Source organism: Epargyreus clarus, unplaced genomic scaffold (genome assembly GCF_041222505.1).
Source record: "Epargyreus clarus isolate Ecla_fem2 unplaced genomic scaffold, WU_Ecla_fem_2.2 ptg000019l, whole genome shotgun sequence".
NCBI lineage: Eukaryota > Metazoa > Arthropoda > Insecta > Lepidoptera > Hesperiidae > Epargyreus > Epargyreus clarus.
The window spans coordinates 12,896,408-12,917,450 of record NW_027332227.1 but is presented as its reverse complement, the minus strand read 5'-3'; the positions used below and the strand labels follow the sequence as shown (position 1 = coordinate 12,917,450).

General features: G+C 34.3%; 1 protein-coding gene across 1 annotated transcript; it reads right to left on the bottom strand.

Moving 5' to 3' along the window:
• Nucleotides 1-1,300: 1,300 nt before the first annotated feature.
• Nucleotides 1,301-14,954, bottom strand: LOC140750311 (uncharacterized). The gene is made up of 16 exons (XM_073083764.1): nucleotides 14,749-14,954; nucleotides 13,957-14,183; nucleotides 13,146-13,475; nucleotides 12,778-12,924; nucleotides 12,203-12,313; nucleotides 11,528-11,767; nucleotides 10,948-11,170; nucleotides 9,731-9,920; nucleotides 6,694-6,853; nucleotides 6,209-6,341; nucleotides 5,731-5,954; nucleotides 5,139-5,468; nucleotides 4,719-4,865; nucleotides 4,291-4,392; nucleotides 3,568-3,813; nucleotides 1,301-1,548 (listed from the first exon to the last, which is right to left on the bottom strand). The coding sequence occupies exons 1-16, from the start codon at nucleotides 14,837-14,839 to the stop codon at nucleotides 1,321-1,323; spliced, it is 3,129 nt and encodes a 1,042-aa protein (XP_072939865.1). The 5' UTR covers nucleotides 14,840-14,954; the 3' UTR covers nucleotides 1,301-1,320.
• Nucleotides 14,955-21,043: the final 6,089 nt, after the last annotated feature.

Below are 21,043 nucleotides of genomic sequence, written 5' to 3'. Positions count from 1 at the left end.
ACGCTGATCGCCATTTCGTCACCGGTTATTCGTTACGCCATTTCGAATCTCACTATTTAGATTCAGGTCGTGCGCTGGCTTTGGCGTAAATTTTAATGGCGATTTCAATTCCGATGCGTCGAGCGGTGAAAATTGCCTGCAACTAGTAAGTGAAGTTGACTCTTTGATGTCGATCGCCATTTTGTTATCGGCCGCCATTTTGATTTAGATTATACTCGAGGCGAACTGCGCTTACGTTTACGTCAAATATTCTAAAAAAACATAAAGCAATCACATTACATTATAACGAATTTTAAAATTTACATAATTTAAATCTTCCAAATGGACACCTTAAATAAAATCAAAAATTGAAAAAGTATTTTTAATATTAAATATTTAACCAATACCAAAAGAATAACCAATAATAATAATCTATAAAATAAATTTAAATAAATTTAAATCACTTTCCCAATAATAAAATAAAGTACTAAAATCATCATAAAATAAAATAATATAAAATACTTTAAATAAAAAAGAACTTAGTGATCATAATCAATAATCTGCAGTTGCGTAGACAATCCTCATGGTGTTCGTAAACCCTGAACCTTGCCGCCAACCAGAGACTTGTATAAGTGGGTCACCGATTCTTATAAACCCTTGTTCTAGGGCCCAGTTTATCCCAAATTTGACCCGCTTATCCAGGTCCACGGTCCAGTCAGGGTCTGGTGAATCTATGAGAGTAATTTTAAGTAGTGTTACTTTAATTTTGGACTGCACTATTATAACTTACGTATATACAAATACATTTAGTTTGCTTTATGTAGCACTTCTTTAGGTATCTTAATCCATTTTAATAAAGGGCTATTTGAAATCGTCTGAGTAAGTAAAAATAAGAAAACCGTTTTACGTAACTAATAAAGCAAGAAGTCTTGAAATTTAAAAAATACCTTTTTGATCCCATATAAACCCTATATTTAAGTCCTACCTGAGATTGACCACTGATGGATTTCTACCGTTTTAGACTAACGCCAGTTAAAAATAAAATCAATCTATTTTTTGTCTACCAAACTTCGAAATCTGTCAATGTTTGCCTACCTTAATTGTCAATGTTCCTGATTAAGATTGATTATAATTAATTGGCGTAAGTCTGTTCGCCTCGTACACTTAATTTTATCCGCGTTGCCACACCTGGGAATTATGGTGCAATTTTGTGTACCTACGCCTATTTCTTACGACATCCTTTACAGCTGAATACAGTAGCGCGTAGCTAGTTGTTCTATTCTTTTACATTAGGCGTGGCACTAGTAGACTTTCAAGCCATGAAGAATTCGATTTTACGCACTAACCTTCATAAATAACAGGCATGATTCCCCTCCACAGATGCATTTGCCGGCCAATCGGGGGGTATCTGGTGACGCCTATGACCGGGCATCGGGGTTTGTACTTAGAGACGGTGTGGGCCGACTTCCCTGAAGTGGTTATCACGATGATAGCGGCTGCCATGGTGCGCTGTGCTGCAAGCACCGCTGCTATTGCAGTTGCTGTGGCCTGCTCACATGGTATTGGAGTCTGGGGAGATACATGAATAAATAAATAACGGTTTCATTACATTAGGACCGTTAGAATCATTAGGTTCCAGAATAAAAATCTGATTGAACATTTGAGATATACCGCGTATAACACTAATAGGGGGCGTTAAGTCTTGGTTTTCAAATAGCAATGTACGAGTATCTGTTACCATCTTCAGGTATTCAGGACAAAAGCGACTATATAGTGTGACGTGGACTGCGAGTAAGTATGTTTGTGGGAGGGATGCAAGTGAATCCTATTTAGTACATAAAGGTTATATAACTACGCTACTTCAACCTCAACAATGTTAGATGGAGTGGACTCAATATGAGTGCTGAGTACGTTATATTATATTCGTATAACATGTTACGCTAACTTATATATGTTTTGTCCAGAATTTAATTATGATTATTACAAAGAACTTAAGTATATTTTAAATAGAAAATGTTTATGAATGTAAAATTTCATACACAAAAATAAATGTTTAAAGAGCAAATTACTCTCAAGCCGAATTAAAAATGCAATTCTAATTAGGGTAATGGCCGGAATTTTACGATGTTATAAAAATAAGTGTGGAATTTACTCGGCCATCTCAGGCAGCTATTAAAAAGAATAGGCACTAGGTCCGTTGAATATGGAACAAGTGTAATAATGTTTTACGCTTAGACTATGAATTTTCAGTGCCAAGAATACGCGAATCCACTTTATAAGGTAAGTACTGGCTGTAGTTGCGACTTTGTTCATGTGAGTTTTTAGAATAAATATCACTTATCTCACTAAGATACCTAATGTTTTAGAAGTCCAGTAGTTTAGTTTTTTTGTTTAGAAATGGATCGAATAAAATTCATAAGTATGTTTGTGGGAGGGATGCAAGTGAATCCTATTTAGTACATAAAGGTAATATAACTACGCTACTTCAACCTCAACAATGTTAGATGGAGTGGACTCAATATGAGTGCTGAGTACGTTATATTATATTCGTATAACATGTTACGCTAACTTATATATGTTTTGTCCAGAATTTAATTATGATTATTACAAAGAACTTAAGTATATTTTAAATAGAAAATGTTTATGAATGTAATATTTCATACACAAAAATAAATGTTTAAAGAGCAAATTACTCTCAAGCCGAATTAAAAATGCAATTCTAATTAGGGTAATGGCCGGAATTTTACGATGTTATAAAAATAAGTGTGGAATTTACTCGGCCATCTCAGGCAGCTATTAAAAAGAATAGGCACTAGGTCCGTTGAATATGGAACAAGTGTAATAATGTTTTACGCTTAGACTATGAATTTTCAGTGCCAAGAATACGCGAATCCACTTTATAAGGTAAGTACTGGCTGTAGTTGCGACTTTGTTCATGTGAGTTTTTAGAATAAATATCACTTATCTCACTAAGATACCTAATGTTTTAGAAGTCCAGTAGTTTAGTTTTTTTGTTTAGAAATGGATCGAATAAAGTTCATAATATTACATAACTTTCTTATATGAATCTATATAATTATAGTTTAACGAAAAATTGTGCATGTATTTGCTGAGTGTTGAAACTTTATGTATATCAAATTTTATCAATATAGTCTCAAAATAATTGCAGCCAGAACATAATAAAGCTGTAGTAAGCATGATTTTCTTTCACATTTATAATATTACTTGTACGATAACTACACGTAGTTCATTTTTATCGTCGTGTTATGGGATTACACATAGAATTGCGACCATTTCTGAAACTATTATTTTGAAGCAGCTTCTAACTAGATAAAGGAAATAAATTGTAGTTTAAATATGATTATTATTAGGTTAAGAAATATAGTCTCTTTAAAGACAATTTATATAATAATTACTAAGTTATTTTTTATGTAAAAAACACTTAAGTTGGCTTTTTGTGGTCGTAGTTACGGGCATTAGGCTGTAAGTCTCAGCCCCTATTCAAACTTATAAGGCGCGAAGTTTCAATAAATTATGCTCATGTACATTTTATGAAGAACCTTTATGCGGAAGTACATTCAGACTCACCTTATCAGTAAAGTCGTTAAATATCTGCTTCGACCAAATACAAGCCTCTGCTTCTTTACAAGCGCTGGCAAGACAAGCTACTGTTTCAACAGGGTACAGTCCCACTGCTGTTTCAGCGGACAACACCAGGGCATCAGCGCCGTCAATGATGCAGTTTGCAATGTCTAGGACCTCGGCTCGTAGTGGGATCTTTTTGGACCTCATACTGCTTAAGAGGTGAGCGTTTACACTGACTGGGATGTTTGCCTGCAAAATAAGATTTTTTGTGAATTTTAAGGTTACTCATGTATGTTTATTCAATCAACGAAAGATAAAGTGGTCGTTCCCGCTTACGGACAAGTTTAATCAACTTCTAATATAATCGAAATGCTTCTTGGATTATGTCTGTATGGTATTGGCATATTACCATATCGACTCTTATGGTAATATGCCAAGATGAGAGCATAGAAAGAGTCTTCAGATACTGTTAAATATTGACCAGAAATATTGGATATACTATCGTCAATCCATTAGTGTACCTCTGCTGGGTTATGGGTCTCCTCTTAGAGTAGGAGAGGTTTTACCAATAGAAGGGTTCCGAACCATTGTACGCAATGAAGAACAATTTTTTCGAAAGTTCACATACAATATTTGGAACCATTAATTTTTGTACAACTTAACTGAGTCAGTTTAATTGGAACCTAAGTCTACTTCAATAGATAAAACTCATTTTGATATTACTACCATGTTAGCTCTTGCAATCATGTTCTTCTGAGCAATCACAAGTTTCTCCGGCGAGATATCCGATCCCAGTTCTTGTCTTGTTATCATTATACCATTTGCAACCTTAAAATATAGAAATACGATGTAACGATTATTCCTTTTGTTTGATAAATTTATGGCGAGTGGTTACTACTATACTTCATCATTTGTAATTAACCCCAAATAGAATTAGAGTTCCACCTGAGGTCGAATACAATTGTTTTATCACCTCTGAGGACTAAAGTAGGTCGCTTCATGTAGACTTTAACTTACCAAACATATAATAAACATTGTCACTGTAAGGCTAAAATAACAATGATACTAATTTTTCTAAAGTCGAATCAAGAAAAGTTCAACAATGATGCGGTATATAAATCAGAATGACTTCTAACACTATTAGCATTACTCACGGTAAGAATCTCATCAAAGTTCCGGAATCCCTCAATAGTTTGGATGTTGGCAACAATTGCTATTTTTTTCCCCTTATCCCCCATTAATTGCCTCAGTTCCGTTACGGCGTCAGCGGAGTTTGCGAAGGGTGCTATTATAATGTCTAACTGAAACGAATTGGCATTCTCTTCATTAGCGCGAGACAAACATTTTGTTTTACGTGTTTACAATACTGATAAAAATGATTGCGTATTTTAAACGTGAACAATTACTGATTTATTATCATATTTTAATAAAGTTTATTCTCATTCGTAACTAGGTGATTAAATTTAAATTGAAACGCCTCATATATATACCTGTCTTACCTCGTCCAATCTTATCCATATGAAATATTTAAGATAATCTTAAATATAATGTAAATTTATTTAAAAACAAAATACCTGCTGGTGTTTAGCCATTTCAATGTCAAGTTTATCCTTTTCCGTAAAATTAGGCATATCAAGAGTAACATTGGGAACGAAAACATCCTTATGTGATCCGAGGAAGCCACCTCTCTCGATCTTACACGTCATCGTTGTAACAGAAATCATTTCTATTTTGAGTGCTATTTTCTCATTGTCCAATAAAACAACGTCTCCTTTCTTCATTTGGTCGGCAAAGTACATGAAGTCTATATAAACTGTGTACGTAGAACACCTATCCCTATATGTTTCGTCTGTTGTTAGTCGAACTACTTCACCCGTTTTTAGTTCTACTGTTTCGCCGTAGCTCTGAAATTGAATAAATTAAAATGCTTTTTACAAAATTTAAACAAGAATATAGAAGTTACAAAACAATAAACGTTATTTATGGAACCCAGTTATCGCTTGGGATGTGTAATTAACAAGCCTCAAAGCTCCTCATAATGTTTGCAAAGGTATATGAAGCCTAACAACCCACTCAGAATGAGCGTAGTTATCTAAATGTATCCGAGAAAGGACTAGATCTCTATAGTAAAAGGAAATATTGCCATTGTATAGATAAAACAATTACATCAGCTATCTTGCCCGTTCTGATTTTGCGTCCACCCAGGCTAGCTGCGATGGCTAATGGGTAATTCCTCCCGACGATGATACTGTAGTTCTTGGCAGCCTGCCGTAGCATCTTTATAGTTTCTATATGCTCTTCCCTTGATCCAAAGGATAGGTTAAGTAATGCCACGTTCATGCCAGCAGCCATCATTTGTTCCATCACTTCTATATCGTTTGTTGAACTTCCTGGAATTTTGGATATTATAGAAACAATATATTTTTTTAAGGTGTTCTTCGTGGTTTGACTTTGATAGTATCACCACCAACAATGCATGTCTTACAAATGTGATATAAAGTTAGACCTCAGTTAGACAAAGGTCATTTTAATTTAGGCTTCAAAGGCAGCATCACATCTATTATGTGAAATGTTTGTTTATGTTCATATTATGTCAACGAGCGTGCATGTGTAAATGCTAAAGTATGTTCTCTCAATATCCTACCTATTGCAGCAATGATGCCTGTGAGACGCTGACAAGCTGGAGGTGCATTGATGTCTAAGTTGAGTAAATGATCAAGCGGAGAATGGGCGTGAGATGAGGGTAGTTGCTGTCCTGGTAACTGCATGGCGTCATACTGTAATTTATATTAATTAATTATAACTCTATCTCTATTAAATTTGATTAGAATTTTGATGTGGTAGAACTCATTAACTTGCGTTTCGTCATCTGTAGAAGTTGTACTGCCACAGTGTTTCTGCCATGATGGTTTCCTATAGCACTGTTATGTTTTGGCACTGCTGTGATATTGCTTGTTTAAAGGGTGTGGGGGCAGATCCATTTTTTCGAGACATTCAATGTGACTACTCAGGAGTAAAATCGTTGACAAAATTGAAATAAGCATGCGAAATTAGGATTAGACGCTAAACGATAATTGATTCATTGTACTCTGTCGCCAGAAATATCATTATATTACTATTTTAACTTACTTCACCTAGCTTTACATCGTAACTCGTTGGCCAAACCATGATATAATTAAAAAAAATATTAAAATATAACTTCCTAGACAAAAAATAAAAATAAAAAAAGCTTAACAGGCACGTCCGGGCGATACACCAAACATATGTCAAAAATCTTCTCAGTTCATTATGTCAAATTATATTTTTATTTTTTATAGAAGAAAATGGTGGGTGAGTATTAAGTTTCTATTAAGTATATTGGATAGATTCGAAACCATAGCTCGATTTCATGGCATTCGTGTATTAAGCAATCTTATGGTTTTTTTTGTTTAATATTATATATCTGTGTTAATTATGCTCTTCACTTTGGCCAGCGTGGTATACTAAATTCTTCTGCCTCTCCCATAATGTCCATTCCCATTAGTTAAATATAATAAATACCACTATAAAAATAAACACATATTTTGTGACACGTTTGTCGTTGAAAGCACGGAACAATAATATTTATTCCATGGTTGGAAGGCTGACTGCACGGAACAAACAAAACTAGCTGACTACATATATTAGTGTTGTTTTTAATTGTAGGTGGCAATAAGTAGTACCATCAAACCATCAATGAAATAAGTATAAAAAATACAATTTTTATAAAATGAATTTCAAATTGTATTTACATTTCCGATACCAGATCTGTTTGCAAAAAGGATTTCTCGTTAGAAGCGGGTATCATTGTCGGATTATATTCAACGCCAGGTGGGGCGAAAGGATGTTCAGGGCGGAAGGATCAACAAACGCAGCTGTTATCAACGTAGCGTAAATAGATGTAGCTTATAAAAATAAATTTAAAATTTAATATTATTTTCAAGAAATTTTAAAAACCTTTACTATTTGAGAAGGTATAGTACATGGTTTGGTTGCAATGGAAGCATTTCCATGTATTTTTGCATTTAAGGAGCAGTGCTGGGTCGTGTTGCTAGTAATTATTTAATATAATGCAGATAATCTAGAGATGCAGATTTTTTTTGTATAGGTATATAAAGTACCAAGTGAGTAATACGGTACTTTATATTAATTACAATCTAGCCTAATTTAAGACTAATGAGTAATGCTATGCTAACTTAAACTGCTAAATAATCGTATAATGAAGGTAGCGTCCTCTGACACTGCACTTCTTTGTCTTATCAAATAAAGGAGTAGACACACTGTTATTGTGTTCTATAATAACATTCGGTATGTCAATATATATTTCAGAATTACTGCTCCAAAAAACAAAAGAAACTCCTGCTCCAATGCTACCCGCATTTTCTGTGGCGGGAGGCATAAAGTCCACTTATCATTATGTAGTTACTGCAGCACATAGACATCTATAACTAAAGCCAAATAATATTGAACCACAAGCCGTTCTCTAACTTGAACAATGATTTTACACAAACACCTTTAGATTAAACCGCTTTTCTTACAAAAATCCTGATCAGGGTAAGCGGAACGATAAACACGCGCAGCTGTCGCTAACAACGCCCGCGTAAATAAATAAACCTCACGAAAATAAACAAAGCCGAGTTTTATTTGTGGAAAAACCATTAGGGGATCAAAACGAGCCTCCGAACGGGATAAATAAAAAATAGGGAAAATTCGGACTTTCATGGCGGTATTCTTGACGGACCGCGGACTATCGGCAAATTCTTCGTGCGAACAATTTGAGCAAAGCTTTTTCGTCACTTTTATTTGACACTTATTATTGTTACCAGAATTCGATGAACATACATTGCATATTGTTGCCTTACGTTATTGTTCCATTGTTGATCTTTGTGTTTTACCATCGTAGTGATTTCGTTGTTTACTTTAAATGGACATAACATTTTTACGCGTGTTAATCTCTCAAAAATGTGTAAAAATTAAATCCTGTAGAATAATAAGATATATTTATTTAAATATAATAAAATATAATATAATCATAAATATTTCTTTTCTAAATTAATACACTCCTCTTAAAATTCCGGGAAAGTTATCCCTCCTCATCTTCATTTCCATCAGGACATCTAAAAAATTCAAATAAGTTTTCATTAAATATATTTCAAGAGAAAGCTGTTATGGTAAATCTTAAGAGTATAATTTAAGTTTATCCAATTTGAACCTTGTTTATCAGGCTTACGAGAGTATAATAAGGCTAACTAATTTTCATTACTATTAAATGTACCACTTGATCGTATTTGTCCATACAAAGTTTGGATTTCAACAACAGTCTGATTCGACTATGACGGAACCACGGTCAAACCTGTTTCTACCCAAAAATAGCAGTATTAAGTGTTGCTGTGTTCTGAGTTGAAGAGTGTAATAAGAGAAACATACTTATCCGAGGTGACTCCAGGTAGGACTTTAATCGTATCTCGAGTTTTCTATGGGCAGCAGTAGCCAGTTGCCATCAAGCTAGCTCTAAACTTGTTTTCTACTTCTTTATTATAAAAAAGTATATGTAAGATTTATGTATTGCAGTAAATTTAACAAATCTTCACTAGGACTGACAGGTAATTGATATGACGGGAAACTCGTCGCGGTAAGCGGCAGAGTTGACCGTTAATTGAATCAGACTGCATGCTGATTGCCGCCGACTGCTGCCTGATTGACTAATAATGTAATGACCAATCATATTTGTGATCGTGGCTTTATATCAGCTTTATTTGATTTATCTTATTTTGAGCAATAATTCTTGAATTTTTACGTGATTAATTTATTGAAAACTTTTGTAATAACTCCATTAAATAAGGTTTAAATAATTCCATTATATATTTTTTTTTGTAATTTTGAGCATGAAATCTCTCTGATCAAGCCCCGATAAGATAAGATTCCTACCTAAGGTTAGCGAAGAGAGGCGTTGCTACTCCTGAAGACTAAATTGGCACGTCTGGGATAAGTATGTCTTCCTAACCACACCTTTGAAACCAGAATACAGTAGTGTTTAACATTTTTGTTGTTAGGTAGAAATAGGTGTGGTGGTAGTGCCACCGGAGTAGAACCACAGAGGGTTCTACCATATTCGCATCATTAAATATTGTTTCAATCAGATACTTACTCGACCAGAGACTTCTTTGCTACGGTGACCTTGAAAACGCTAACAGAATCACAGAAGGAGCTGTTTTCGGAGTCTCTATACAGAGTCACGTAAGCGTCACCGTAATTTGCCCAACCTTTTTTTACCGCGAACTCTATGGCATAATTGACATTGGCTTCGACGGTTGCATGCCATTGTTTGTGCGTAGCTCCTGTGAAAAAACTGGATTTAAATAACACCTCATGTTGTTCTTGGACTAAGATTGCTAATGTAGAACATGTAGAACGTAATGTGTAACATATTGAACTCGAACATAACAATTTATTGTTAATTTAAGTTATTTATCGTAGACAATGACGATGGTTAATCATCGATCGTCGGTCAGTGGCGGTCAGCGGTGCGGATTGTCGCGCAATCCTATTACCAATTAAACGTTCAGAAATTGATCCATATTCCATATACTAAGCAAATATTATTGAAAACGACGAATCTTGAAAAACTAAGATGCATTTCTTAATAAAACTAGATTTTGAGACGCATCTTGTCAAACGTATACACTCAAAGTCGAATACGTAACAAGAGCAGAAAGTAGGAAGTTAGGAACTTATTGATAAAAAGTATAAAGACGGAATCCTCTGGGTGGTTTCGAGGAAACTTTACAGTTAAAAGTTAGAAAGCTACCAAGTTACTATTTGCTTACATGCTGAAATGCACTGGAGTTCTTCCTTCGAGAGCTTCGATTCAATAGAATTCTCCCCAAGATTCAAATGTAATGTTAAACTTTTGATTACTTTGATTCTTCCTACGAAATTTGAGGAAGATGGATCGTGGCTTGCAATTAAATTAAAGCCGCTGTTCGTAATCCTACTCGATACGCACAATAGACATTTAATTTTGTTTTATTAAGTTTGATCAAATTTAATACAATATTTTTATAGTATTTTCTTACTTTTTATTTAATTTTCATTTGTTAGTCATGTAAATAAATCAACTTGGTGTCTATAAATTATATGTCACTACGGTTATTTTTTAGTTTTCGTCCTACTCTACATCAAATTTCACTTTGGAAGAGTGAAAATACTTATTTTTTTTATATTTGCTTTTAATGTATAATTGTTCAATCGATAAAGAATATTGTAGTACATAGTACAACTTTGCACTGAAATTCTGGTATCACGTCTAATTCTCAAATGTGTCTCAACCACATAAAATGGGATACCAAAGGAGCGGCAACTTACCTACGTACATAAGCGGATACACGCCCCTGTATGTATGTAGTAGTCTGGTAACTAAGTTGTTCGAGCTGAGAGTAATGATGATGCAAGACAGCCTCATCAGGTGGAGAGCTTTGATGGTCTTCCCAGTGACTGTAGGAATGACAACCAGGGTCGCATTGGTCACGTTAGCTACCGCTGCGCAAGACATCACTGCCGCTTCGGCTGCGTTTAGTGGCATTTTGGTCTACAATCCCAAAAAAAATGTAAGTTAGATTTCTTTCTACGACTATATTTGTAGGATATCAAGAAAAGATGAAAAACAATAAATTAAAAATATTAAATCTTAGATGATGCATAACAAAGAAGCACACACGGCATACAATTTTTGTTATGTAACTAATATTATTTTCTAAATTATATGAATGGTGCATTAATTAATATAATCAAATGACCCTGTGAAACTTGCCGTAGTCTTCAAGAGCATACGGAGGTCTAAAGGATTAGTCACTAATTACTCTTTGAAAAATTGTATAACAGTTAAGGCAAATATGATTTTGCTGGCAATGGGAAAAATATTTCTATACTACTACTAACTACTTACCTCTTCAACTATCCGCCAAAACCCAATCTTGCTTGTGACTAAAGGCTCAACAGAGTAACATAAAAGCTTCATTGCATTCAGGACTGCCAGTAAGTAATCGATCTCATAGCAATCTTTGAGAATAAACCCACTCGCACCATCAAGTATTGCATAGGTCACGTCAGATATTTCAGTGTCATCAAATATTCCATTTTTTAAAGCGTTTTGGAATACTCCGGAAATGAAGAATGGTTTGCCAGCCTGGTATAATTAAACTATATATATAGCACCTTCGTATAACATATCAAAATTTACTTAGGAGACAACTTCAATTTCTTTCAAATTTATAAAATTTTGAATATTAGGTTTTTTGTCTATAATTAGGATGTTAACGATATGATTTACATTGTTATTTCACGACTTGGGCCGTAAGTAACATATTTATCTACATCCGTATCGATCTGTCTTCGTTATTTGTATTTTTTTTATTCTCGACGATTTTTACTGAATACCTATAAACTCACCGGATAAAAATAGCCTACTACATTTCTTGTAAAATCCTCTGTCGCACGTTATTTATGTTTGCGAAAAATTTTACAGGGCCTAAGATAGATAAATATTAGTGACGGCAGTCACGCCATGTCATCAAAAATAAGCTGAAATTGAATTTCCCCGTTATATCGTTACTATAATTACCTGCTGACACTTCGCTCCCATCCATTTCTGGATTCGTGACATCCGATATCGTTTGGACGGATCCAGCTCGTAACTCAGATATTCCCGCGACATGATTATGCCATCCGATTCCTGTGTGCCGGAATGATAAAAGCTTCTTAGATGATTCTTAGAGAGCGAAAAGTGTAATGTACTTATGTGTGGCCAATATATTGTTTTAGGTAATTGAATTACTTCACTTAACTTTATATTAATTAGTTATATGTAACCACGCGAAATAGGGTAGGTATATCATTTGAGGAAGATTAGGTATATTAGAACACAACAGAATTATTCTGTTGTAATAAAAAGACAAGCTTGTGTAGAATCATTGGTTCCACGTGACGATTATGCCTGTGGCAAATGCTTCTGTTTATGTATTCCTTATTTGATCGCAAAGTTGGATCAACATCAGAGTTAACATCATCCTGTGAAAATTACTTTAGAAATTCCCATAAAGGTCCTTGTCCCCTGAGGAGCATGTCCATTTAGGTTACACAAGCTGGTTATTTGCTTCTCGTGTAACCGTGTAGGTACATTACAACATGAAAAGTTACCTTTATAATATCATCGAAGTTGTCCAACCCTTTTTGGGTGCAAATCCCGCTAATAAGTAAGGGTCGCTTTATTTTCTTCCCTATGTACTGTTTGATTTTCTTCAATGGTTCCACATGTCTCACGTAATTTATGATTATAATATCTACCTGCAATTCATTTGTGTGGTTTGTTAAGTAATATAAAAATTAAGACGAGAGTTACTTAAGCGTGTGTTAAGTTGGTCAAATAAAGACATAAGTAATAATAAGTAAAGTATAGAAAATAAAATAATGTAGTATCTGCTAAAATCTACTGTTTTTAAATACGAAAAACCAATCTATAAAGCAATTATAATATCTATGTCAGGTAACGCTAACTCTGTCTTTACCTGATATTCAAGCGCAAACTTAACGATCTCCAGATCTTTCTTCGTGATGTAAGGTCGTGCATGTGTTTCTGATCTCGAACACACATTACATAAATTAGTCAATTTACCACTCTTCGTCACTACACATTTGACGCGTTTATCATCTATAACTTCTATACATTTTAGTATGATTTCTTCAGATTCGATAGACACTTCTGTACCGACTTTCACATCTTTGGACACGTAATGGTTGTCCACGAATATTTTGCGCTCGTTGCATTTATTGAAGTCGTGTACACTACAAGTTAGTATAACTTCTGTACCTTCTTTAAGTATAATGTATTCATTATCCTAAAATATAAAATTTACTTTGAATACGAAATTGTGTTTAACAAGAAAACACCCGGGTGACGTGCGTGTATTTTTGTATCAGATTTATATATCATGTAATTATTGATGTATAAAAATAATAAATAAGATAAAATGAAGTTATTGTACATTTTATTAATGTAATCGATATGAAGCACTCATGGCTATTTGGTTTGCGGAATTTTTGATCCATCTACAAAGTAAGTAAAGGCGTTCTTAAATATTGTAAATTTAGAAAAATAAACTTTTGTCTGACACAACGTTGAATATCTGTAGTTTTATTCGAACAACTCTCCACTATTAGACAAGCGTAATGAGGTATGCTTTAGGCATCCCTCATTTATGGAAGACACACGTGCATATATGTAGGATATAAAACCAACTAAGATGTTAATAAATATATTTATTATACCTTATTCCCTTACCGTGTGATACTTTTAAACTTAAATCAAAACCAACTTACAGATTCAAGCATCCCAGTCTTAACAATACACGTCTTTAGTTCAATACAAGTAGCGACCGGCCAGTCAATTAGGCCATGCTTCTTGCAACATGCCAGAGCGGCCTTATCTACTTTGCCCAGGAGTCGAATCCTGTCCCCTGTGGTGCTGTAGGACATTTTAAACTTTGCTGCGTTCATACCGGCCTCTAGCATTTTCTGGATGTCCACTGGCGTTATTTGGGTATCAGCTGTGAATAAATACAATGTGTTTTATAATAAAAGGCATATAGACGTAAACATAGTTGAAATTAGGGTCATAAGATTTTATAAAACAATAAGGATTATTGATAGTTTTTTCTTAGACTTTGGTTAGACTTTGGAATAGACTTTAGATAGATTAGATTAGACTTTGGATAGGTTAGACTTTGAATAGATTTTGGTTAGACTTAGGAAGCTTTTAACAGCAGTAATGTTCTTACTTGAAGTTCATTTCAGATTTCAATGCCTGTCGATTTCGTATACGCATCCTGGCCAAGCAAAGGACAAAAGATATAGTTAGTAACCATGTTCCTTTGCTGTTATCGGTGATTGATGATTTCGCTGATTTTTGTGAGCTTAGCAGTGGTTATATGCCATACTCCAAGATATATGTATATGTTTGAGCATCTGTCGCGCCTGATCGCGAAAAATGTGATGCTTTATTTACACGACGCATTTGCGGTGCCGCGTCCGTACAGAGCAAGTCGCCAAAACGAGGGAGCATCAATGCAATGGCCAAAACAGGTCTCCTAGGGATATTGACAACACTATTACCTAATGTCACAACAACTGGACATCTCCTCCGCCTATATGGAACAACCTTCATAACTTTTGGGTCACTGAAATCCACATCTCTAAAATTCATTACGTCAGGAAATGTTTCAATGTAAAAATAAACTTATATAAAACTTTATATTTTATTTTATACTCAATAAAATAAGTCTAGAAATACACGCAACGGTACAAAACTTATTTAAATATTGTCAATGTCATACATAAAAAAATATATTTAGAAGAACTTCATTCTATAGATGAGAATTTTAACAGCACCAGTGGCCAGATAGATGGACCATTCATATTATTTTTGGAAAATATTATATTTTGAAATACAGAAACAAAAAATATACGTCTTATTTTTCTAACTGAAAATAAAATAATGATCACGCGTCTTTTATTTTCTTTAACTCTTGAAGGACGTACCTATAATATGTTAACTTAAGTTAAACCAAAATTCTTAGTCACGTAAATGATTTCCAGGAAGGAACAATACCTTAGTCAGGAACAGTGCAACTATAAGGATCTTACGTTACATCCAATTAGCGACTACCGGTGTTGTTGGGTCTCACTTTGAGGTTCTTCCCTGTACGTCACCGCACTATAACATTACTTACCTATAGTGTTTCTACCTACCGTATACTTTGAAACTAGATTGTGTTTAAAGTTATATAAGGCAGATGAGCTACCTGGTGGAAAGCAGTCACCTTCGCCTATGAACGTTTACGGCACCAGAGGAGTCGCCATGCATCATCGTTTGAAGGATAGCTCTTTTTGCACCTTTCTTGGTTACATTTAACAATTACAATATAATTACTAGTAGCTGGACTTAGGCATCGTCATGCCTTTGGTCTGAAGAGTGCTATCAAAGGGCATTTAATCTTATTGACATACCTACAATTCCTCCATTAAAAATACTCTTTTTGGGGCAAATTATATTCACATCGATATTATTATTCCATTTTGACTTGATACTTGGATTTTTTGTTAAAATAGATTGTGTTCCATACATAGAGGGTTTATGGTTATTCTTGTTTTTTAAATCGTTTTAATAATTGCATTGTGTAGGTATACCTATCGTTTGATATGTATTTATTTTGTATAGGCCAATAGCGGCAATGACAACTTTATCGGCAGATATGTTAGAAAAGATTATTATTATTTATTACGATTTTGTGTTTTTGCGGAAGACCCTAAGAACCATAGACATACCATAGATTTTTTTCTTATATCTATGATTAAAACTGGTTGAGATTTGTAGAATTAGGTTTAGTTATAATTTAATAGTTTTGACAGTTTATTTGTACTGAAGCTGGAAGTTGTAAAAATAGAAATCTGTTATACAATAAGCCCGAAAAGCAAGAAAAAATTGTAAACCAAACCGTAATTACACGAAAATTGAGTTCAAAATAAAACTGTTAACATGTTTTAAAGGTTTTCGGGTTATAAACTGAAGGGCGAAGCTAAGCAGGATATAAAAAGGGTGATTTTTCTTAGTTCTTCTACATTCCTTGTCGATAAGTAAAGAAGTAAAGTTACCACAGTGAAAACTAGTGATACGAAAGTGATGTTTAAGCGCAGTAACTAGTGATAATACTGTGGAATTATCGTAATTCTTATATAATTTCTTCGTAAAGTCATCGTCGCAACCTTTTTAAGGGTGAATTGCAGTGGAACCGTTGTCGATCAAAGGACGCTATGCAATCGTTACGTTTCCGTCTTACTGGAGAATCAAATATTACTTTGAAAACAATTAATAATTGAAAGGAAAATATTAAGTGAAACTATAATAATAGTTGAAAAGTGAAAGTGCTAGCCTTAAGAAGCCTCATAAATTTAATTACATATAAGCAAAAGATTTACATTCAGTACATATACATCGTAGTATAGTTAATTTTACTAAATCTTGTGGCATAGATCTTTATAAATATTAAAGAAGAGTGTTTAAATGTATGTGTTTACATGAATAATAATAAACCTTTTCTAAAACAGTTTGGCTGTTTGCTTTCAAAAAATCAAATCCTACATTCGCAGTAGTGTCACATCCTGCACATTATTTCCTGGTTCATAGGTTATTTCGTTAGGAGATTAGGAAAGTTATAATCAATCCCTAAGATAAGATTGGATACCTAGATTGGTTGACCACAAATGCGTTGCTACTCCTTAGAACTAAGTAACAACGCGTCAGATAGTATGTCCTTTCAAATCCGGTGCCTCTGAAGTTAAACCACAAAGGGTATATTACTACATATTGAAAATGTTTTTTTATATGTAATATAGGAGCAGAAGACGAGCATGCAGTCAACCTGACCGTAAGTGGATACTAGTGGATAAGTGCAGCTCATGGACATTGGACTTATGTAATCATCCAAAGATAAGATTAGTTACCTTCCTAAGCTGGAATGCCTCGGAAAAATATGTCTCCCTTACCACACCCTTCCAACCAGAACACAACAGCACTTGGCACTACTATTAACAGGCAGAAATAGCAGGGTGTTGCCGCCGGAGTTGAACCACAAAGAGTACTACCATTTTAAAAAATATAGTTTCATAGAGCATTGCCTAAATTTATATCTTTCTAACACACTTTAAATGCCCGACAGCGAATTCTATGTTACATGTCACACTGGCTTCATGCCAATATCTGTGAACTGCGATTTCACCCTCGGAAAATCGCAAAAGCAATAACTTTGGCAAATCATCCGACTGACTAAGTAACTGGAACGAGTGGATGGAGCGAGATATATTTTTAAAACTAATTTTCTCAGGTAAAAACGCGGGGGACGCGTATTGAAGAAGTAATATTCGAGTAGAAAGAAAATAATTAATTCGCTAAACGAGTTTTTTTATAATATAGGAGTAGCAGGCGAGCATGCAGTCAACCTGAGGCTACTGTCGCCCATGGGCATCCGTAATCAGCTCCAGATAAGATTAGATTCCTAACTTAGATCGGTCTTAGAGGCGCAGTATACTTAGGCGGAATACCTTGGAAAAGTATGTCTCCATTACCACACCCTACAAATTAGAATACATCAGCGCTTAACACTGCTTTCATTTGGTAGAAAAAGGTGTGGCAGTGGAGATGGAAGAGTCACAATGACACAGATTATTTGTAAAATTTTAAAAATCTAAGGATCTTGGGTACCTACAAGCTAAAATATCGATGCACTGAAGTGCAAATAAGTCACACACGTTATGTATAAAATAGTATCGTTACAGTCCATTACTTTACAAAAGGGAGTAGAAAAAGATAAAAGTACAGGGAACACCGATGACAACGGTTTTTCCTATCCCGAATTGTTCCATAATTCATGGGGTATTCCCCCGGGAATAGACAGTTTGATATCGTTGAGATCACAGACAAAACTTCCAGTCTGAAGGGAAAACTACTTTCCTTATACGAATACTTGAATGACAGGAAGTAAACATTTAGTAGTACCTATGTAATTACTTGTATATATAAGATATATTGACACCTACAACACTTTTTACTAATACTCGTATATTACGCATTGGTGCTTATAAGAGGAGCATGAACGACTAAATTAATCTGAGACTAATATTCCTCACAAAGTAATTTCTGAAATATTTCATATTTGGTTCTAAACACTACGCGAACTTATAATAATTTTGTGTTGTAAAGTTTTGCTGTAAATTTAAACGAGTTTTCATGTTTACTATTTGCTAAATTATATTAGAAACTAATATATAACATATAATAGACTAAGATCCCACTGTTTAATTTCTGCATCACGTTTTTACGATTATTTTCCCCCTTTTTAATGAGTAAAGAATGTAATTTGATTAAATATAATTTTATTATATTATTATTATATATTTAGTGTAAAAAGGAATCACTTGGCAAAAAAATGTGTATGCGGCATACGAAGAGTATAAATAATTAAAAGAAATGGCCGAGGATCGAACCCGAAGCTGGCAAACATTGTGTTCATTCTTATCACCGTTGCTATGGATGTAAGAAATAAATCTTGCAACAAGAGCGGCGGCCGAGAGTCAACACGCCGGACCCTTGTTTGTCGTTAGCTTTACGTGGACGGCGTAAATAAATCACGCTGATTGTAGGCACAACCTAGAAGCAGTGATAGCCTACTGGTTGAACTCAAACGGCAAATACGTAAACAAATACCAAAACAGTCATTGTTGTAAAAACGTAAAAACTCATACTAAGGGTACTGATCACTTTTCACTTGCTCTAATGCTACAGGAAAACATCGTTAGGAAACTACAAACATCAGAGATTTATTTCATTTCACTATAATTCTTAGTGAGTGATAACAATTAAGTTTGAATCTATTTACGAATTTCTCACTCCGTTATTGTCCCATTTAATTCCAGATAGAGAATGAATATTAAAAATCCCTTAATATAATCTCCCTACATTATATATAAAATTCCTAAGCAAAAATTCATTTTTCTAAACCCACCGTGCAATATGTGCGATGTCCGTCAGTTGCTATTAAAGTTTTATTGAGTAGATATTTTATTTATAAGCCCGATGCAGTCCAATTTTGTGTAAAATCAAAGCTATTTTCTATTTTCAAAGTCCTTTTAAAATATGATTCTTATCGGATTATACCTGACGAAGTTAATCTGAATATACAAGTAAACACTGTTTTTCGAAATTATTTTTTATAGGTAGGTGTCTCATAAGAAACGTAATAAAAATACAAGAGTTGTAGTTGAGAAAAAATCTTGGAAGACACAAGCGGCGACCGAGAGTCAACATGGCGGCCGAACCCCTGTTTGTCCATTAGCTTTCCGTGGACAACGCAAATACAACAGTTGTTGGCTGGTATTTTCACGTTTGTTATGGCTGTGTTTCTTAGTTATCATTTTAGTGGATAAGTACTTTTTCTATAACATTGAAGTAGACGACAATACAGTTCAATTGTTTGTTTATCTGATGATAGGCAGTCACTGTCACCCATGGACATTTGTAACCAAGTCTTATTATTACAAAACATTTTAAGACGACCGGAATGTTTTTCGATGACGACCGGAAAGTTATATCATGAATGTTATGTGAAGACAGGTTCGTTGCTACTCCTAAGATGGTCGCATCATATGTACGTCATCTGATATCCACAACCACTTCACGCTAGAAATTGGTGTGGTGGTGGTACTTCTCGAAGTAGATATGATTTTTTGATAAGGTAAAGTATGTCCAATCAATAGTTTTTTGTCACTTAAGCAATAATGTTTAATACAATAATAAATAAATCAGTTAATGTTGTCTATTTGTTATAATTAAACTATCGTAGGTTCTTTAATTGGGTAAACAATTAAACTGCCCACAAACCTCTCAGCATATACTAGACGCCACCCATTCGGCCGTAAACATATTGCAATTTGGATAAGCTTCTACGTGTGAACGCCTCGTGTAACCTTATATATCACGGATGCCTTACCATATCCTTCGAACCAGAATAAAGTAGTGCAAACAATGTTGCTATAATGTAAAGATCTTCTTTGGATCATCATCAACAACCCATCACTGTCGTACTGCTGGGCACGGGTTTCTCTCAGAATGTGAAGGATTAGGCCAAAGTCCACCGCTCTGGCCATTTGCGAATTGAAAGACTTCACATACCTTTGAAAACTTTTCACCACAAAAAATCACTCCAATTCACGCTTGTAGCTCGGAAAGAGTAATTTACTTTGCCTGTAGTTTTATGCTGTAATTATTTTATTTTTGTTTGTTTTTACTAATCACTTTTACATAATATTTTTCCTTTGATTAAATTGAGATTTAACAGCCCATTATTATTTATCAGGCCTTTATGTCAAGTGTGGATTAAAAAAGTTTACAGACTTTAGAAGGCTTTTTTTAGAAATCTCGCGTGAAAAGCCGTTACCGGTCATTTTTCGTTTTATTTTCGGTTTACATTCACAGATTTGACTCTGTGATTAGAATCCCATTCTCCCGGCATATAAGCAAACATTTGAACCACTAAGCTTACTAGTATAATAGTTTGTACATCGTGTAATTATACCTAGATACGTAGGTACTATTTGACATTTGACCTTCACAAATCCATCAAACGCGGATTAGATATCGGAGATGATTGCTCTTAAATGTTTGATTAATTGATATTGTCTTGTAATCTGATTTTGACGGATTAATAACGCATTAATATGTTTGAGACGAGTGGTTATGTACATAATTAATGTGGTTAAGTACAACACTAGCTTTGGGCTTTGTTAATTAATTATTATTTGTAAATCCATTTAATTAATTCGTGAAGAACATGAATGTAGTGTTGGTTAAACATTT

Bases quoted from the DNA above. Each gene is read 5' to 3' on its own strand.
- LOC140750311 (XM_073083764.1), bottom strand. From the start codon at position 14,839: ATGAATTTTAGAGATGTGGATTTCAGTGACCCAAAAGTTATGAAGGTT. The intron at 11,768-12,202 runs GTAATTATAGTA...TAATTATACCAG, and splicing joins TGGGAGCGAAGTGTCAGCAG to GCTGGCAAACCATTCTTCAT. The intron at 6,342-6,693 runs GTAAGTTAAAAT...TATAAATTACAG, and splicing joins ACGATGTAAAGCTAGGTGAA to TATGACGCCATGCAGTTACC.